Genomic DNA, 20,138 nt, shown 5'->3' with positions numbered 1-20,138 from the left:
CTTTTGCTACTCGACAGATCAGAAAGTACGGGAGCTCCTGTATGGCGCTGCAGGCGCCCCTTGGCGCTACCGGCGCTCGCTAGCGACGCCTAGTGGGCCGGCCCACCAACTGAATCAATAGGGAAAACACGCAAAAAAAAAGGACACTAATAATAGTATAGCGATGCTAGGATTCGAACCCTGCACCAAACATTCATGGTTTAACGCGATAACCACCAGACCATTCTCGCTCGTCTACATATGAAAATAAAACCGTACTACTCAATGCTTCCTTTAGTAAAACGTTAATTATTTGGAAAAACGCAAATTATAAATCAAGATCATCGATTTTTAGAAGAAAAAAATCATAAAATTTTAAAAGTTCATCAATTTTTAAAAAATATTTAATTGATTTTGGAAAAAAATAATTGTTATTTTAAAAGTTCATCAATTAAGAGTTCATTGATTTACAAAAAGTTCATCTGTTTGGAAAAAAATAGGGACTCCCGTGAGGTCATGTTATTGGGCCGTTGAGGCATCTGGGCTGCTTGCTATAGCTTTTTAGCTGGGCCAACCGGCCAACAAGCCCGAACGGGAGAAACTAGTCAGGACGCACATGATAGGTTTCTAATGACCGATTGTTGGTTTAGTACCACCTCGCCCTCGCAACACAACAGAACGGTTGAGATAGCTATAAAAGGAGACCCGCACCAGAGTTTCAAAGCATACCTTTCTCGGCCTTTTGGCTAAGATCAAGTGTAGTATCTGTTCTTATCAGTTTAATATCTGATATGTGGGTCATGTGCCCACAACGATATTAAATTTATTTTTTATGGGGCAAGGTCCACCACACTAGCTTGCTAGTGGGGCCTTCACGTGTCGCCTGGGCTTTGCACTATTGCCCAGGCAGGCGCACCCCAACCAATACAGAAGAAAAAATAGTCTTGTATTAGCAAAAAAATGTGTGTGCCAAGATGCTTACACCAGATGTTGCCAAGCATAATTGTTTTCCTAATCTTTTATTATCAAAAGAAAATGTGTGAAAAGACCCACCACAGTGCTTGTTGCTTGTGCAAAGCTTTGCACAAGTAGTATATTAGACTGGATGTTGCACCTAGTTCTTTGTTCTTTTCTTGTCTCAATTTGTTTCCTTGTCTGAAATTCTGAATAATATGACATGCATCAAGCATGTTTTCTTGAAATACTGAATAATATGACATGCATCAAGCATGTTTTCTTGAAATAGAAGAAGCTAGATGCTTATGTTGTACATATGTCAGCGGTATAGTCAAGGAACATTAGGAGGGCCCTGTGCTCTTGCAGATTTTGCCTGCTGTTACTTTCAAGTAGACAGGGTAGCGTATGGACTCGCAGAGGCAAAATAACTGAATCTGACAGAACAGAATCAGCTATTGCCTCTGTAACTAAAAAAACATCTTATATTTAGTTGAAAAGTTATGACGCTTTTCAGTCTTTAGTAGGTGCGGTGTGGCGCTGTACTACGGTTTCTTTTCAGTTGTTTGACTGTTACTCGGTGCAGAGTGCTTGATAACATTTGTGCTCTGATTGAGAGAAACAACAAGCGGGCTGCCTGGCAGGCTGGCATTCTGTTTTGCCGCTCAAACCTGAAGGAGAGGACCGGTGTCACCACAGAAGATAGAGCAACAACTTTGACCGGACAAACTACAAAATTCTGTTACAGCTTGTCTTGGAAATGAGAAGTTAAATGCTCAAGAGAAGAAGTGAGGGCTTGCGCTTTTCTTGACTCGGTCTAGTCACTTAACCCTCTTATGTTGACGTAGTAGCATTCGAAACTATCTCCAGAGGAAAATGGTGGCTACAAATGCTGCTGCTGATCAAATAGGTGACAGTTCTGAAGTTTCTGTATGCACCACAATCCCTTAACCTGCTTTTTTTTTTTACAAATGCTAGCTTAAGCTGCTGGTATGATACTGACATGGCATGACATCTTTCTTGCTAACTATGATATGATTTAATCATTTTCTTCTTAGTTGTGTTACTACTCTTGTATTAACCAAAAAATAATAATTGTGTGGGTGAAGATGCACCACAGTGCTAGTTGCTCGTCAGCTTATTAACAGCACATTTCTCTGGGTTATATCTCCGTTTTGATGTGTAGATGATGCTGGCTGCACATTAGGTGCTTTCCAGTTCATGTGGCTACTAGTCCACTATTCTGATTAGGATATACACACAAGTCGTTTCAATAGCTTAAATCCCTGAACACCCGAATGGCAAAAGCTTACTTTTATTATGTTTTTATGACCAAATTAATTCAGAAAACGTTGCTATCAAAAAGATATGCCCTTTTTTGCTACTTGACAGAAATTACTCAGCCTCAAGTCTGAACTAAGAGGCCACGTTATTGGGCTGTTGAGCCATCTGGGCTGCTTGCTATAGTTCTTTAGCTGGGCCAACCGGCCAACAAGCCCGAACGGGAGAAACTAGTCATGACGCACATGGACAGGTTTCTAATGACCGATTGTTGGTTTAGTACCACCTCGCCCGCGCAACACAACAGAACGGTTGGGATAGCTATAAAAAGAGACCCAGACCAGACTTTCAAAGCATACCTTTCTCGGCCTTTTGGCTAAGATCAAGTGTAGTATTTGTTCTTATCAGTTTAATATTTGATATGTGGGCCATGTGCCCAACCAGTTCTTTGTTCTTGTCCCATCTCCCTTTGTTTCCTAATCTGAAATTCTGAAGAAACCAGGTGCTTATGTTGTACTCCCTATAGATGACAAAGTTAGTATAAAGTTGGGTCATCTATTTTGGAACGGAGTGATACTACAATGGCAGCGGTATAGTCAATGAACATTTGAAGGGTTAGGATGACAAATTTATAGCTTAACACACCTGGTGCCCTGTGCTCTTGCAGGTTTTGCTTGATGTATACTTCTGGGTTGAAGTAGACAGGGAAGCGTGTGGACTCCCAGGAGCAAAATACTGAATCTGACAGAACAGAATCAGCTAGTTGATCACCAGTTCTGTTGAAAAGTTGGTGCTAAGAATTCTATCATTCTGGGGGTGATGATGTTGGTATGATGCTCTTCACTATGTGCGCGTGTGGCTGCACTATTTAGTGATCGATGCAGAGTCGTACTGTACATAATATTTGTGCTCAGATTGAGAGAAACAAACAAACAAGCGGGCTGGCTGGCATTCTGTTTTAGCGCCCAAAGCTGGACGAGAGGACCGGTGTCACCACTCGCCACTGAAGATAGGACATCAACTTTGACCGGACAAAGTACGAATTCCCATGCAGCTTGACATGCAAATGAAAATCTGAATGCTGCAGAAGCGAGGGCTTGCGACTTTTCTTGACGAGTTCTAGTCCTTAACCCACTTAAGTTGACGTAGTAGCATCTCAAACTATCCCCGGAGAAGTTCTGAAGTTTCTGTATTCACCACAATCCCTTAACCTATTTGCTTTTTGTACAAATGCTAGCTTAAGCTGCTGTTATGATAGTGGCATGACATGACGTCTTTCTTGCTAGCCAGGACGATACCCTGATGAAAGGGTGAACCAATGTGCTTTAACCCTTTCCTTCTGCACATTGTTTGCACCCCTGTTTCAAAGAACTTTTTGGTCAGCACTTCTCTGATTAACTTATCGATTGCTAAGTTAAATAAACCTTTTCCAAGAACGTTTCCCTACATAGGGCCTCTTTGTTTGATTGGTCGAAAAAATGAAGGAAAACATAAGAATAGGATTTTTTTTTCTGTGGTGATACTATTCATCAATTTGATTCACAGGAATAGACCATAAGAAAAAGGGAGGGATTGATTGAGTTCTTGAAGTTAATTTTGAAACCCAAATGACAAAAGCTTGCTTTATCATTTATAAATAAACTAATTTAGAGAACATTGCTGACCAGATACGATTTCTTGGATGAGTGGCAGGAGCCAGCAATAGTTAATTAACTATTTTGTCGTTTACTACTTGACAACTAATGATGTACTAGCATGATTACTGGGCTGTTGAGGCATCTGGGCTACTAATCTTTAGTTGGGCCAAGAAGTCCAAAACGGGAGCACGCAGAGGCAGGTTTCTAATTATTCCTTGTTAACTTGTTTAGTCCCACCTCGCCCGCGCAGCACAACAGAGCGGTTGAGAGAGCTATAAAAGGAGACCCAGGTCATCGCCGCAAAGCATACCTTTCTCGGCCTTTTGGCTAAGATCAAGTGTAGTATCTGTTCTTATCAGTTTAATATCTGATATGTGGGCCATGTGCCCACAACGATATTAAATTTATTTTTTATGGGGGAGGGTCCACCACACTGGCTTGCTAGTGGGGCCCTCATGTGTCGCCTGGGCGTTGCACTACTGTCCAGGCCTGGCCCACCCCAACAAATACAAAGTAAAAAACTTAGTCTTTTGATTGTAGAATATAAATTAAATTTTAGGATTGATGATTGGTTAACGTAAAAAAATAGTCTTTTGATTTTTAATATAAAAGAATAATTTTTAGTCTTGAATGATTATTTGAATTAATTAGTTGCCTGAAAGCAATTTCTTGTTTCTGCATCAACAAGCAGAAGCCGAAGGATGCTTAACCTTTTTTTTTCACTTGGGAGCATTATCTGAATAGATTTCACTATGAATGTGTGAGATTGCTTTCCTTCTGAATAGAACCTATCTATCAAGTTCTATGTGCTAGTGAGTTGATCTTCTGAATATTTGCGAGTGATGTTTTTCTGTACTCCTAAGTGAAGAGTACTATATGGTCAACAAAACAGTGCTCCTATGTGAAGAATAGTTTCCAAGTTCCACTTAATGACTGTAATTGTGTACTAGTATTATGCATCACAAGGCGACCTGAAATTTTCCATGTGCACCTGCAATAAAGGAATGAGCTGCACAATAGCAAAGGTATGTGAGATGGTGTGCTGTCTGTACGTCATGTACGAAAACTGGAGTGACTGCTGGCTTATATATAAAAAAAGGAGGCCCTCCTTTTGGCGCCGTTTTTCTTCGGGTAGTCGCTTTTGTTCAATTTAGTTGCACACAATCCTTGCTCTCCGATAAATCAATGGTGTGAAAATGCAGCAAGTCTTCAGTCTTCAGAGAGTACCGGCAAGAAGAGGTGCAGAGTCATGGGTAGCGTGCTGGCGTTGCCTGGTGGATTGCGAGGGCTTGCGGTGGCAACATGGCTGATTCCTCCGAGATATATCAGAATCGGGCTAGTTGCTTGTCACTTAGTTGAACATTTCTATGGGTTATAGTTCTCTTCTTCATCGCAAAAAAATTAAAAATAGTTCTCTTCTGATTTCTACTAGATGACGCGATGCTGGCTGCACCTCAGGTCACCAGTGTAGCAGAGTGGTTCAGTTTTGAGAAAGAGAGAACGAAAGTATTGCTGTACATGTGGCCACTAATACAATCTTCTGATTAGGAAGTACAAACAAGTCGTTTCAATAGCTTTCACAGGTCCATCAAGTTGTTGAAGTTAAATCCCTGCGCACCTAAATGACAAAATCTTGCTTTTTATTACGTTTTTATGACTAAATTAATTCAAAAAACGTTGCTAACTCAGGCTCCACTTTTGCTACATCACAGATCAGAAAGTACTCCGGTGAGGCCACGTTATCGGGCTGCTTGCTATAGTTTAGCTGGGCCAACCGTCCAACAAGCCCAAAACGCGAGAAAATAGTCACGACGCACAGGGATAGGTTTCTAATGACTTGGTTTAGTACCACCTTGCCCGCGCAAGACAACGGAACAGTAGAGAAGGCTACAAAGAGAGACCCAGACCAATGTTTTGAAACATACCTTTCTCGGCCTTTTGGCTAAGATCAAGTGTAGTATCTGTTCTTATCAGTTTAATATCTGATATGTGGGTCATGTGCCCATAATGATATTAAATTTATTTTTTATGGGGGAGGGTCCATCACACTAGCTTGCTAGTGGGGCCCTCATGTGTCGCCTGGGTGTTGCACTACTGCCTAGGCCAGGCGCACCCCAACCAATACAATGCAAAAAAATTGGCCTTGTATTAACAATAAAAATTGTTGGGAAGATGCACCACTGCTTGTTGTTTGTGCAAAGCTTACACAGGATGCTGCAGCCAGTTCTTTGTTCTGTCCCCTTTGTTTCCCATGTGAAATTCTGTATAATATGACATGCATCAGGCATCTTGAAACAGAACAAGTTAGATGGTTATGTTGTACAATGTCAGAGGTATAGTCAAGATACATTCTAAGGGATTTAATAGCTTGACAGGCTTGGTGCCCTGGTCTTACAGTTTTGCCTGCTGTTACTTTCAAGTAGACAGGGCCAGGGGCGTGAGGACTTGCAGGGTCAAAATAACTGAATCTGGCAGAACAGAATCAGCTAGTTGATCGGTGATCGCCACTTCTTCAGTTTGTATGGTGTGTGGCTACACTACGATTTATTTCCAGTTCTTCGACTGTTACTCAGTGATCGGTGCAGTGTGCTTGATGACATAAATTTGTGCTCTTTGAGAGAAACAACAGGCAGGCCGGCTGGTGCTCTGTTTTAGCGCTCAAAGCTGAACAAGCGGACACAAGATAGAACAACTGTTGACTTGCGCTTTTCTTGACTCGGCCTAGTCACCACTTGACCCTCTTATGTTGACGTAGTAGCATCTGAAACTATCTTCGGAGAGGAAAATGGTGTCTACAATTGCTGCTTCTGATCAAATAGGTAGCAATTCTGAAGTTTCTGTATGCAACACAATCCCTTAACATGCTTGCTTTTTTTCTATAAATGCTAGCTTAAGCTGCTGGTATGATAATGACATGGGATGACATATTTCTTGCTAACTAGGATAATACCCTGATGAAAGGGAGACCCGATGTGATTTAATTATTCCCTTCAGCACTATATTCTCTCTTATTATTGTTTGCCCCCTTTTTCCCAAGAACTTTTTGGTCAGGACTTCTCTGATTAACCTATTGATTGCTAAGTTAAATAAACTTTTTCCATGAACGTTCACCTACTTAGGGCATCCTTGTTTGATTCATAGCAAAAAGTCGAGTGTAGTACTGCATAGATCCAAGCTCTGTCGCCGCGGGGAAAGAGCTGCGGTGCGGGGATGACCACGACCAGCAATCACCCGTGTGCGCAGTTAGAGCCTAATGCCGAACTTGCCAAATCCGGTGCCGGCCGTGGTGGTTGGGTCGCCGCTATCCTGTCTGGCAGATCAGCCCCGGTGCACGGTTGAGGCGTCGCGCGAGCGGGCTCGGCGGCGGCCGTCGGTAGCCACGGGGTTGTGTCCCTCCCCCCCCCCCCCACCCCCAGTCCACCGGGACTGGATGGGGACGCAGGTGTGGACCCCCCATACTGTGGGGGCATCGACCCAGATCCCGTGACTGGTGTCGGGCTAGAAAGTAAAGGATGCCCATTTCTTTCTTCCTTCCGAGATTGGTGCTCCGTGATGTGGACGAATGGTGGTGGCTTGGACGTGGATACCAGAGAGGTGGCTTCGGATGGTGGTCCGCATGGTTGGCTTTCCGGCGGGCACCATGTCGATGGTGGTGGCTCTCCCTCTTGGTCGTGTCTGCGGCAGGAGGGTAGCGGTGGGTGGCTCAGGTGCTCTCCCCGTAGTGGCGTCACCCCGATCCGGACCTGGGGAGTTGAACTCGTTGCACCTGTCATGAAGACCTTGTGTGGCATGACGGAGCTGCCGAGCGAAAGCTCTGCGCTTTGTCGCTGACGACGGCGACGCCTGCGGGCGCCATTATCTTCCTGAAGATGTCGTCGTGGTGCTCCTCTTTTTGCCAGGGTTCCGGGTGAAGACCCTTGTCTCTTCTAGACTTGGCAGCGACGACACAAAGCATCGTTTTCCATCCTGGGAGCGTTGTTGTGGAGTTTAGGTGTTTAGGGCATTGTGTGGCGTTGTACTCGGTTTTCCCAATGCTTTCTTTGGCCCAGTTCTTTTGGCCGATTCTAACTAGCTAGGATTGTAAAACAAATGGGTTCAAGATTCTGGGAGAAGCTGGGTGGATGGTCGATTCTCAAGATCATGGGAGAATCGGCCAAAAGAACCGGGCCTTTTGGTAGTGTAGTAGGTTCTGCGCGGTCCAGTTATGTTGAGATCTACATTGTATGAGCTAGCGATGTTTTTTTAGGCAAAGCATTTGTTAACTTTTTGGAGACAAGGGAGCAATAGTTAATTAGTCATGTCGTTTTGGCTATAATTATGTACCATCACGGTCAGGCCATGAGTTTTTTATTTGAGAGAGAGCAGATCAGGCCACGAGTATAAGTAAGCCACATTTTTGGGCCGTTGAGGCATCTCGGCTACTATCGCTTAGTTGGGCCAAAAATCCAAAACAGCAGCACCGGGGGAGCGAAATGCAGAGGAAGGTTTTCTAATGACTGAACTTGTTTAGTCCCACCTCGCCCGCGCAAGCAGCACAGCCAGCCAAGAGAGCTATAAAAGGAGACCCAGGGCAACGTTTGAAAGCATACCTTTCTCGGCCTTTTGGCTAAGATCAAGTGTAGTATCTGTTCTTATCAGTTTAATATCTGATATGTGGGCCATGTGTCCACAACGATATTAAATTTATTTTTTATGGGGAAGGGTCCACCACACTAGCTTGCTAGTGGGGCCCTCGTGTGTCGCTTGGGCGTTGCACTACTGCCCAGGCCAGGCGCACCCCAACCAATACAAAGGTAAAAAATAGTACCTACTACTCTTTTTATTAATAACAAAGAAAATGTATGGGAAGATCCACCACAGTGGTTCCATCTCCCTTTGTTTCCTTATCTGCAAAACAAAAATTCTGAATAATATGGCTTGCATCAAGCACGTTTTCTTTTGTTTCCTTATCTGAAATTCTGAATAATATGGCTTGCATCAAGCATGTTTTCTTTAAACATAGATGCTTTTGTTTTACAGGGGGTATGGTCAAGGCACATTTTAAGGGCAAGGACGACAATTCTGTAGCTCAACAGAGCTGGTGCCCTGTGCTCTTGCAAGTTTTGGCTGCTGTATGCTTCTGGGTTCAAGTAGTCAGGATAGCGTGTCGACTCGCAGGGGCAAAATAACTGAATCTGATAGAACAGAATCAGCTAGTTGATCGCCAGTTCAGTTTAGAAGTTGGTGCTGAGAATTCTAATTTTTTTGGGGGTGATAATTATGATGCTGTTATGGTATGCATATGTTCTTCAGTATGTGTGGTGTGTGGCTGCACTATGATTTATTTCCAGTTCTTCCACTGTCACTCAGTGATCGGCGCAGGGTGCTTCATAACATACATTTGTGCTCTGATTGAGAGAAAGTAGGCGGGCTGGTTGGCGCTCTGTTTTAGCGCCCAAAGATGAACAAGAGGACACAAGATAGAACAACAACCTTGACCAGAGAACCTGTCTCTATCTCAAAAATGCATATGAATCAAAGACATTTTTTTCACACACACCTGAAATCAGTTTCTTGTTCTAGGTGCATCATCAAGCAGAAGACAAGGATGGTTTAACTTGTTATCACTTGGGAAGCATTATCTAGATTAGATTCGCCTATGAACATGTCAGGTTGTCTTACTTCTGAGTAGAACCTGTCTCTCATTTTCTAAAAAATGGAACTATCTATCAATATATGTGTGCTGCTTTAGTTGATCTTCTGAATATTTGCAAGTGATGGCTGTCGGTACTATTCAATTCAACAGGATAGCACAGCATCCCTATGTAAAAATGCATTTTCCCAGTTGTACGAATATCTGCACTTCACATTTAGCATGATATGGTGGCTGGCTCTTTGTAAGCTTGTGAATATGGTATGAACATTGCTGAGAATTCTCTGCCAGCTTATTTCTCAACGTTTTTATTCCATGCTTGCAATGAGAGCTATGTTGAGCAGACTGCTTATTGTTTCAATAGCTTTCACAGATTCATCAAGTTTTTTATGTTAAATCCCTCCACACCCATGACAAAAGCTTTGTTTTTTTCATATTTTTAAACTAAACTAATTTAGGAAACCTTGCTAATACAAGCTAAGATACGAATTCTTGGATGAGTTGCCAGATGCCAGCAATAGTTAATTAGTTATGTCCTTTTGACTTGCGGTGGCAACATGACTGATTCCTCCGAGAAATATCTGAATCGGGCCAGTTCCGTCTGATGTCAGATGATGTTGTATTGATGCTGGCTGCACCTTAGGTCCTTCCCGGTTGACGACAATATGGCAATGACCAGTGTAGTACAGTGGGTCAGTAGAAAGAAAGAATGAATGAAAGTATTGCTGTACATGTGGCTACTATTACACTCCTGATTAGGAAATACAAACAAATAGTTTCAGTAGCTTTCGCAGGTCCATCAAGTTGTTGAAGTTCAATCCTTGCCGACCCAGATGACAAAAGCTTGCTTTTTATTACGTCTTTACGACTAAATTAATTTATGAAACGTGCTAATTCAGGCTAAGATATGTCCTCTTTTGCTAATTCAGAAAACGTTCCTAATTCAGGCTAAGATATGTCCTCTTTTGCCACTTGACAGATCAGAAAGTACTCCCGTGAGGCCATAGCCATAAGTCTGAACTAAGAAGCCACGTTATTGGGCTGCTGAGACATCTTTTTTTCTTTTAAAAAGGCTGTTCAGACACCTGGGCCGCTATAGTTTAGCTGGGCCAACCAGTCCAAAACGACAGAAAATAGTCAGTACGCACAGGGACAGGTTTCTAATGACACATTGTGGTTTAGTACCACCTCGCCCGCGCAGCACAACAGAGCGGTTGAGAGAGCTATAAAAGGAGACCCAGGTCATCGCCGCAAAGCATACCTTTCTCGGCCTTTTGGCTAAGATCAAGTGTAGTATCTGTTCTTATCAGTTTAATATCTGATATGTGGGCCATGTGTCCACAATGATATTAAATTTATTTTTTATGGGGGAGAGTCCACCACACTAGCTTGCTAGTGGGGCCCTCTTGTGTCGCCTGGGTGTTGCACTACTGCCTAGGCCAGGCGCACCCCAACCAAAACAAAGCAAATAAAATCAGTAGTTCAGTTGCTACTCTTGTATTAACAACAACTAAAAAAAATTGTGGGAAGACCCACCACATTGGTCACATCTCCCTTTGTTTCCTTATATCTGAAACTCTGAATAATATGGCTTGCTTCAAGCATGTTTTCTTGAAACAGAAGAAACTAGATGCTCATGTTGTACCATGTCAGGGGTATAGTCAAGGAACATTCTAAGGGCAAGGATGGCAGTTCTATAGCTTAACAGAGTTGGCGCCCTGTGCTCTTGCCAGTTTTGGCTGCTGTATCCTTCTGGGTTCAAGTAGTCAGGATAGCGTGTGGACTTGCAGGGGCAAAATAACTGAATCTGACAGAACAGAATCAGCTAGGTGATCGCCAGTTCAGTTTAAAAGTTGGTGCTGAGAATTCTAATTTTTTGGGGGGTGATAATTATGATGCTGTTATGGTATGCATATGCTCTTCAGTATGTGTGGTGTGTGGCTGTACTATGATTTATTTCCAGTTCTTCCACTGTCACTTGGTGATCGGTGCAGGGTGCTTGATAACATACATTTGTGCTCTGATTGAGAGAAACAGTAGTAGGCGTGCTGGTTGGCGCTTTGTTTGAGCGCTCAAAGATGAACAAGAGGACACAAGATAGAACAACAACCTTGACCGGACAAACTACAATTCTACGAAGTTGCCATACATGTTGTCTTAAGAAGCAAGGGATTGCGCTTTTCTTGACTCGGCCTAGTCAACACTTGACCCACTTGTGTTGACGTAGTAGCATCTGAAACTATCTCCGGGCAAGAAAATGGCGGCTACAATTGCTGCTGCATACAGAAACTTCAGAACTGCTGATCAATTACTGTTACTTCAGAACTATCTCCGCACGACTGCTCACGTTTTTCACCATGCATCGTCTTCCGTCCAGGTCACGCGATGCCGCGCGCGCACCACCTTTGCCAATGTTATTTTCAACGACATCGGTTCTGCACCAGCCACAACAACTTCTATCTGCAAATTATCAGGACGTGTGTCGTGACCCGATCTTGTATTTTAATCATGGTTGCTCCTTACGTGATACTGTTATAGTACATGCTGCTCAAAATACACCGTGAAGAACAATGAGCTGAGCAAAAGAAAATGACGAAACTCCATATGCGTACATGAAGTTGCGAAGCAGAGCTTCGCCCCTGCAGGATCTATGTATGCATGGCAACAACCGTACGGTAGTACTGCCCGTCACTGAATTCGCCCACCTTGAGGACCTCCGCCGTCCTGCATCAATGGCGGAACTGGTGGCCTCATTTCTCCAGGTGACCAACTGCCGTCCCGCTTCAGCTGCACCAATGGCAACTCCTCGCCTCGACGCGGCGAGTTATAGGCCAGTGGAACAGAGGGAGTGCCAGCGACTGCTGCGATCTCAAAGCTACCATCCTCTCTTGGCAAAGGCCGTAGGCTGTTATCAACTTGCACTTGCACACCACCGGAGCCTCCGGTCGACTCGACGTCGAGGAGAAGGTTCCCGGTCCGCACCTCCTGCGCCAGCGCGCACCCCCAGCAGAACATCCACTGCAGATAGTCGGCGACGTCGAGCGACAGTGAGGAGAAGAAGGGTAGTCTGTCCTTGCCGGCGAGCCCGAACTTGCGCCGCATCCGCGCCCGCCAGAACCCGCCGTAGAGCAGGCCGAGCGCGCAGAGCACCACCCCGGCGGCGCTGACCGCGTTGCTGACGGCCTTGCTCCGGATGTTCGTGGCGGCATGGCTGAGCACCCACAGCGGCGCGAAGCAGAGGAGCGCGAACATGGCGCCGTGCACGTGCATGTTCCCGAACCCCAGCCGCTCCATGTTCCACCCGAACACGCAGAAGGTGCAGAGGCACGAGAGCCAGCACGCCGCCGGGTCGTCGCGCACGTCCAGCAGCCCGCCGGCCCACTCCCTTCCCGCGGGGTCGGTGATCACCGCCGCAACCATGCTGTCGTCGTCGCAGACCTCTTCAGTTTCTTGGTGCATGCTTTGCTCGCTTTTCCTCCCAAGCGGGCTGTAGTACATGTACAGGCCAGCGACGACGGGTGCCACGGCGCTGACCCCGGCGAGCGGGGTCATGGCGGCGTCTGGGCGGGCTGTGCTGGAGTACCCCCAGAAGAGCCCACACATGGCGTACTGCGCGAAGCAGGTGAGGTGGAGGAGCCCGACCACCACGGACAGGTGAAGCCGCTCCCGCTCCCGCTGCGCTTCACCGCCACCCGAGCCCTTCCGGCAGTAGGCCTTCCGGAGCTCCTTCTCGTCCCCCGGCCGCCACCGGAGCAGCAGGGCGGCGTGGTGGAAGAGCTCGGGGTGCTGGTAGATGGTCATGAGGGTGAAGAGCGCGTTCAGGATCTGGTTGACGATCTCGACCCACCGGTCGCGGACGGACCTGCGCCGGAAGGCGCCGTCGAAGACGCCGAGGAGGAGGAGGCCGAGCAGGGCGAACGACAGCGCGACGCAGACCGCCCACGCGAACTGCGCGAGGTGCGCCGGGTGCTTCAGCCACCGCTTGAACGCGCTCCCGATGGGCGCCGGGCGGAGCCTCCGGATAAGACGGCGCACTCGCTCTGGGCGAGTCCGCCGGTCGTCGGCCATCGGCATCGGGCCGCGTGCTTCTTGCTCGACGAGGGGATTGATGGCGGGGGCGCCGTTGCGCTCGCCGAGCTCCGCTTCCAGCTCCACCTTGGCGTGGGCCGCCGCCGTGTGGTGACCTCCAAGTGAATCCATGGGTGGACGGACTCCGTGTGCAGCAACAGAATCGGTAGGGAAACCAAACTTGTAGCAGCTGCAACTAGTACGTAACAACAAAATAGGCCGCGTGCATCTAGAAACACCATGCAGAATTCAACGGAACTAGACAAGAAGTCAAGAAGGTCGACACAGAAGAAGAATCTCACGCGGTGTGATGGTATCTTGGTCAAGAAAAGCGCATAGCATACCATAACGATAAGAACTTTGAAAGTCCTCATTGATTGGAAGGATTTTCGAAAGAATTTTGTACCATTCTAATCCTTCAATTATTTTCTTGCATGGGTTTGTTGGTTCCTAGGATTAGGGCATCACCAATGCCGACCCCAAATTTCCTCTCGTATCCATTCATGGGCAAACGACACGTCCTTGGACACGGATGCTAGAGCCGGCCATCCAACGCTACCCGCATGCAATTCAGAGTGGATTTAAACAAACTGGATAAAATTCATGAAAATAAGATGAAATTCACTTAAATTCGAAATAATTTACACAAAAGGTCGATATTTCAACTGTTTTAAACTAAAAATTAGAAACCTTGTAGCGTGGCTGCCCTGCCCTGCCGCACCATCATCGCCGTCCGTGCCATCGTCTGGTCACTTCAGCGGCAGAAGGGCGCCGAGGGCCGCGACAACCTTGTCCGGCAGCTACCTGCCGCTCGCGAAAGAGCCGCTCCGCCTCCTGCTGCGCGGTGCGGAGGGCCGCCACGTCCAATGCCGATGGCGCCCGCGGAGCTCTGACGGTGGGTTTGACCCTGCCGGCGTTGGGGAAGGGGTCGCTAAGTGACCACTCCTTGCCTATCTTGGCAAGCTCGCCGTTAAGGCAGCGGCGGAGCCCGACGGCTATCTCCCCGTGTGGTGACGGAGCGGTCGAGCGCCCACACGGCGGCGAGGTCTGAATCGTTGTGGATCCATTTCAGCATCGCACGGACTTGTCGAACGCCGAGCGGCGGACCGCATTGCGTCGGTCGTACCGCGCCTGCTGCCTCGTCACGCGCTTCTCCTCGGAGACGACGCCCCTCGAGCCTGAGGGACCGCCGACATTGCCGCCTCCGCGGTAGTGGAGGATGCGTCCTCGTGCCTTCGTGATCGCGGGTAGCAGCTCCTTGACGGGGCGGCAGGACGGCAACACGGGCCTTTTAATGCGGGCATACCGGTTGTGCGCCAACTGCGATGCGGGCTCATCCTTGACACAACGTCCGAGATGTGGCATACGATCTGGACGTTGCGGTTGTGCGGGTGCGACGCCACCTCGTCCTTGACACGGCGCCCGACCTGGACGACGTGGTTGCACGGGGATGACGTCGGTTCCTCCTTGGCCCGCCAGAGTGGGGACTGCGGCTCGCGCTTCGATACATATTCGACGTATCTATAATTTTTGATTGTTTCATGCTAGCTATTATATTATCAATCTTGTATGCTTTATATGTCATTTTATAAAAAAATGGAAACTAACCTATTAACCCAGTGCCTAATGCCAGTTGCTGCTTTCTGCTTGTTTTCTTGTTTTACAGATAATCCATACCAAACAGAGTCCAAACACGATGAAACTTTTTGATGAATTTTTCTGGACCAAAAGAGACCCTAGAAGCTTAGGAGGGAGTCCAGAAGACAGACGAGGTGACGACAAGGCAGGGGGCGCGCCATGGGGAGTAGGTACACCCAGCCCCCTTGTGGGCCCCTACTGCTCAGTGAAAGGATCGATATGGTTGACTAGAGGGGGGGTGAATAGGCAACTACCAAATTTTAGTTTTTCTTAACAAATTAGGGTTAGCAACAAAAGGTTGTCTAGATGTGCAACTAGGTGAGCAACCTATATGATGCTAACAACAACAACAACAACAACAAGAAGAAGAAGTGCAAGCAAAGGATACTACACAACAATAGCTTGCACAAAGTAAGGGTGAGACATAACCACAAGTGGAGCCGGTGGAGACGAGGATGTGTTACCGAAATTCCTTCCCTTTGTGGAAAGTACGTCTCCGTTGGAGCGATGTGGAGGCACAATGCTTCCCAAGAAGCCACTAGGGACACCATATTCTCCTCATGCCCTCACACAATGCGAGATGCCGTGATTCCACTAGTGGTGCCATTGAAGGTGGCAACCGGACCTTTACAAACAAGGTTGGGGCTCTCTCCACAACCAAATCGAAGGCTCCCAGTGAACCAAGGAGCTTCACCACAATGGAATGTGGCTTCGAGGTGGCCTCAACCGTCTAGGGTTCTCAAACACCCAAGAGTAACAAGATCCGCAAGGGATTAGTGGGGGAAATCAAATTTCTCTTGGTGGAAGTGTAGATCGTGGCCTTCTCAACGAATCCCTAGAAAATCAACAAGTTTGATTGGCTAGGGAGAGTGATCGGGCAAAAAAGAGCTTTGGAGCAACAATAGGTTTTGGGGGAAGAAGAGGTGAGTCTTCTTGGGGAAGAGCCCCCCTTATAGTGGGGGAACAATCCAACTGTTATCCCCACTCTCAGCCCGCAGCGCGCGGTACTACCGCTCAAGGGAGCGGTACTACCGCTTGCCATAGCGGTACTAGCGCTTGGCCTAGTGGTACTACCGCTGGGACCGCGCTCAGCAGCTTACACGAGCACTGGGAGAAGGGACAGGGGAGAGAACCCTCGAGCAGCACTAGTAGCGGTGGTAGGTGCGGTACTACTGCTCCTGCTGCCGCTGCTACTGCCATTGAACGAGACACGAGAATAGCAAGTCTCGAGTCGAGGCGGTACTAGAACGGAACTAGAGCACAACTACCGCTTGTTGCTCTAGGCGATACCATCGCTGATACAACGGTACTACCACCTGTTGCTCTCGGCGGTACTGCCGCTTCCAACCGCGGTACTACCGCTGGGTCCTCTCCAATGCCACTTCCACGACAACGAAGGATCCTCCAAGGATGCGGGGAAGAACTGGGGGTGCAAAAGAGATGTGTACGTGTTGATTCCACCCTAACCTTTCCGATACAAACCCCCCTCTTGATAGTATAGTATCTCCTACGACTCAAGTCCACCAAAACTGAAACGAAAGAAAACTACACCGCCTTCACTTTAAATAGCGATGGGAAGAAATCGTCTCATGCCATATGAATGAATATCTGAAATGCTCAATGCACACGATTAGTTCGCAAAAGCATTGTCATCAATCACCAAAACCACTTAGAGAGAAATATGCCCTAACACTTAGTTACCCTAATTTCTGGCCTATAAATTCCAAATATTCAGAAACCCCTAGAGAGGAGGTCCTGAAACAATTATTCCGCCGCCGCAAGCCTCTGTTCTTCCATGATCCCATCTAGAGGCATTTTTTGCTACTCTGCCGGAGGGGAAATCGATCACAAAGGCCATCTTCATCAGCCTTCCTGCCACCATGATGATGCGCGAGTAGTTCCCACGGGACTGATACGTCTCCAATATATCTATTATTATTGATTGTTTCATGCTATTATATTATCAATCGTGGATGCTTTATATGCATTTATATACTATTTTATATCATTTTTTAGGACTAACCTATTAACCTAGTGCCCAGTGCCAATTCCTGTTTTTTGCTTGTTTTTGGCTTTTCAGGAAATTAGTACCAAACAAAGTCCAAACACAATGAAATTTTACAGTGATTTTTTCTAGACCAGAAGGGGCCCTAGAAGGTTCGGGAGGAGGCTAGTAGCCTTACAGGGGAGTCATGAGCTCACTAGGCGCCCCCTAGGGGGTAAGACCCCGCAGAGCTCGTGACTCCCACGCAACTCCGTTTGACCTAATTCCGCCTCTATAAATTCCCAAATATTCCCAAACCAACAGAGAACCACCCAAAACACTTTTTCCACCGTCGCAAGCTTCTGTTCTTCCGCGATCCCATATGGATGGCATCCCCTCTTTCGTCTACAATCCATCAGTATACTACTGGGAGCTATATTTTTATTCATCACATGATATGAGTTTTGCTTGGAGCGTCTTGTATTATAGTAGTCTTTGCTTTGGCACAATCATTATTTTATGCACACACCATTTGAGAGGGACACATATTTATTCGTGATTTGTTACAATACTCCATGTGCTTCACTTATATCTTTTGAGCTAGGCAGTTGCTCTAGTGCTTCACTTATATCTTTTAGAGCATGCATGGCGGTGGTTATAATTTAAAGAAATAGTTGCACTCTCATGCTTCACTAATATATTTTTGAGAGTCAAATAAATAGTAATGGCAATATGCACATGTTATGCATTTGGTCCTGATATGATAGGTATTCAAGAGGGACATAATGAAAACTTTCGTGTAGATTACTGAATATGATAAGTTTGGTTCCTTACAATAGTTTTGCGATATTTAGATGGTAATATGTGGGGGTACGTTGTGATTTAGTATGAATATTGGTTTTAAGGTTTGTGATTCCCGAAGCATGCACGTATAGTCTCTCGCTGTGCGATGAAGTTGGAGCATGATTTATTATTAAGTGTCTACCTTATGAGTGGCGGTCGGGGATGAGCGATGGACTTTTCCTACCAATCTATTCCCCCAGGGGCATGCATAATAGTACTTTGGTTCGAAGGCTAATAAACTTTTACAATAAGTATGTGAGTTCTTTATTACTGATGTGAGTCCATGGATTATACGCACTCTATACACCTTTTCGCCATTTGCCAGCCTCTTCGATACCATGCATTGCCCTTTCTCACCTCGAGAGTTGGTGGAAACTTTGCCAGTGCATCCAAACCCCGTGATATAAAACACTCTATCACACATAAGCATCCTTATATCTTCCTTAAAACAGCCACCATACCTACCTATCATGGCATTTCCATAGCCATTCTGAGATATATTGCCATGCAACTTCCACCATTCCTTTGTTATGACATATGCCTTCATTGTCATATTGCTTTGCATGATCATATAGTTGAGATAGTATTTGTGGCTCAGCCACCATTCATCATTGTTATACATGTTACGCTAGCATCATTGCACATCTTGGTACACTGCCAGAGGCATACATATAGATTCATATTGTTCTAGTTATCGAGTTGCAATATTGAGTTTTAAGTAAATAAAAGTGTGATGATCATCATTATGAGAACATTGTCCCAATGAGGAAATGATGATGGAGACTATGGTTCCCCCAAGAGCCGGGATGAGAAACCGGACTAAAAAAAGAGAGCCCAAAAAGGGCCCGAAAGAGAGAGAGAGAGAGAGAGAGAGAGAGAGAGAGAGAGAGAGAGAGAGAGAGAGAGAGAGAGAGAGAGAGAAGAGGCAATGTTACTATCCTTTTCCACGCTTGTGCTTCAAAGTAGCACCATGTTTTTCATATAGATAGTCTCCTATGTTGTCACTTTCATATACTAGTGGTAATTTTTCATTATAGAACATGGCTTGTATATTCCGATGATGAGCTTCCTCAAATGCCCGAGGTTTTCATGACCAAGCAAATTGGATGCACACCCACTTAGTTTTCAATTGAGCTTTCATCCACTTATAGCTCTTAGTGCGTCTGTTGCATGGCAATCCCTACTCCTGGCATGGACATCAACTGATTGGCATCTCCATAGCTTGTTAATTAGCCATGTCGACGTGAGACTATCTTTCTTTTTTTATTTCCCCTTATTGATCTCTATCACTGCATTATATTCCACTCATAGTACATCCATGGATCATGCTCATGTATTGCGTGAGGTTGAAAAAGTTGAAGCACGTTAAAAGGTATGAACCAATTTCTCAGCTTGTCATTTGGGTAGTTGATGATTAATACTTTGTGTGGAAGACCAAGCATGGCAAGGCTATATGATTTTGTAGGGATAGCGTTCTTTAGCATGTTTATTTTGAAAGGCATGATTGTTTGTTGGTACGCCTGAGTATTGATGACTTCATATCAAATTATAGACTATTGCTTTGAATCACTCGAATCTTAATATTCATACCATAAAAAGAGATTACATGATGAACATGTTAGGTAGTATTCCGCATCAAAAAAATCTGTTTTTATCATTTACCTACTAGAGGAGGAGCAAGAATTAAGCTTCGCGATGTTGATATGTCTCCAACGTATCTATAATTTTTTGATTGTTCCATGCTATTATATTATCAATCTTGAATGTTTGATATGAATTTAAATGTTATTTTATATCATTTTTTGAGACTAATGTATTAACCTAGTGCCCAATGCCAGTTGTTGTTTTTTGCTTGTTTTTATCTTTTCAGAAAATCATTATCAAATAAAGTCCAAATGGAAAAAAATCTTTGGATTAATTTTTTCTAGACCAGAAGGGACCCTCGAAGCTTCGTGAGGAGACCAGACGAGATACGAGAGCCACCCGAAACACTTTTTTTCCACCGCAATCTTCTGTTCTTCTACGATCCCATTTGGCTTTTGGTACTCTGCCAGAAGGGGAATCAATCATGGAGGGCTTCTACATCATTCTTCTTGCTGCCTTCCAATGATGCATGAGTAGT

At 45.7% G+C, this 20,138-nt stretch overlaps 1 protein-coding gene, 1 long non-coding RNA gene, 5 other non-coding genes and 1 pseudogene across 7 annotated transcripts; 7 read left to right on the top strand and 1 right to left on the bottom strand.

Moving 5' to 3' along the window:
• Positions 1-704: 704 nt before the first annotated feature.
• LOC123140220 (U2 spliceosomal RNA) lies at positions 705-900 on the top strand. The gene has a single exon (XR_006469870.1). It is a non-coding gene; the product is annotated as a U2 spliceosomal RNA (small nuclear RNA).
• Positions 901-2,569: 1,669 nt separating this feature from the next.
• On the top strand, positions 2,570-2,685 carry LOC123140242 (uncharacterized; annotated as a pseudogene).
• A 1,472-nt stretch (positions 2,686-4,157) lies between these two features.
• Positions 4,158-4,354, top strand: LOC123140217 (U2 spliceosomal RNA). Its single transcript, XR_006469867.1, has one exon. It is a non-coding gene; the product is annotated as a U2 spliceosomal RNA (small nuclear RNA).
• Positions 4,355-5,772: 1,418 nt separating this feature from the next.
• Positions 5,773-5,969, top strand: LOC123140219 (U2 spliceosomal RNA). The gene has a single exon (XR_006469869.1). It is a non-coding gene; the product is annotated as a U2 spliceosomal RNA (small nuclear RNA).
• A 2,467-nt stretch (positions 5,970-8,436) lies between these two features.
• Positions 8,437-8,633, top strand: LOC123140223 (U2 spliceosomal RNA). The gene has a single exon (XR_006469873.1). It is a non-coding gene; the product is annotated as a U2 spliceosomal RNA (small nuclear RNA).
• Positions 8,451-9,731, top strand: LOC123133848 (uncharacterized). The gene is made up of 2 exons (XR_006465410.1): positions 8,451-8,644; positions 8,871-9,731. It is a non-coding gene; the product is annotated as an uncharacterized lncRNA (long non-coding RNA).
• Positions 9,732-10,740: 1,009 nt separating this feature from the next.
• On the top strand, positions 10,741-10,937 carry LOC123140221 (U2 spliceosomal RNA). The gene has a single exon (XR_006469871.1). It is a non-coding gene; the product is annotated as a U2 spliceosomal RNA (small nuclear RNA).
• A 1,026-nt stretch (positions 10,938-11,963) lies between these two features.
• Positions 11,964-13,768, bottom strand: LOC123133847 (uncharacterized). Its single transcript, XM_044553245.1, has one exon. It carries the CDS (start codon positions 13,681-13,683, stop codon positions 12,172-12,174), a length of 1,512 nt encoding a protein of 503 aa, XP_044409180.1. The 5' UTR covers positions 13,684-13,768; the 3' UTR covers positions 11,964-12,171.
• Positions 13,769-20,138: the final 6,370 nt, after the last annotated feature.

The sequence above is a fragment of the Triticum aestivum genome, chromosome 6B (assembly GCF_018294505.1).
Source record: "Triticum aestivum cultivar Chinese Spring chromosome 6B, IWGSC CS RefSeq v2.1, whole genome shotgun sequence".
In the NCBI taxonomy this organism is placed as follows: domain Eukaryota; kingdom Viridiplantae; phylum Streptophyta; class Magnoliopsida; order Poales; family Poaceae; genus Triticum; species Triticum aestivum.
Note: the sequence above shows the minus strand (reverse complement) of the source record. Positions and strands in the feature narration are given on the sequence as shown.

Coding starts and splice junctions, on each gene's coding strand:
- LOC123133847 (XM_044553245.1), bottom strand. CDS start 13,683: ATGGATTCACTTGGAGGTCACCACACGGCGGCGGCCCACGCCAAGGTG.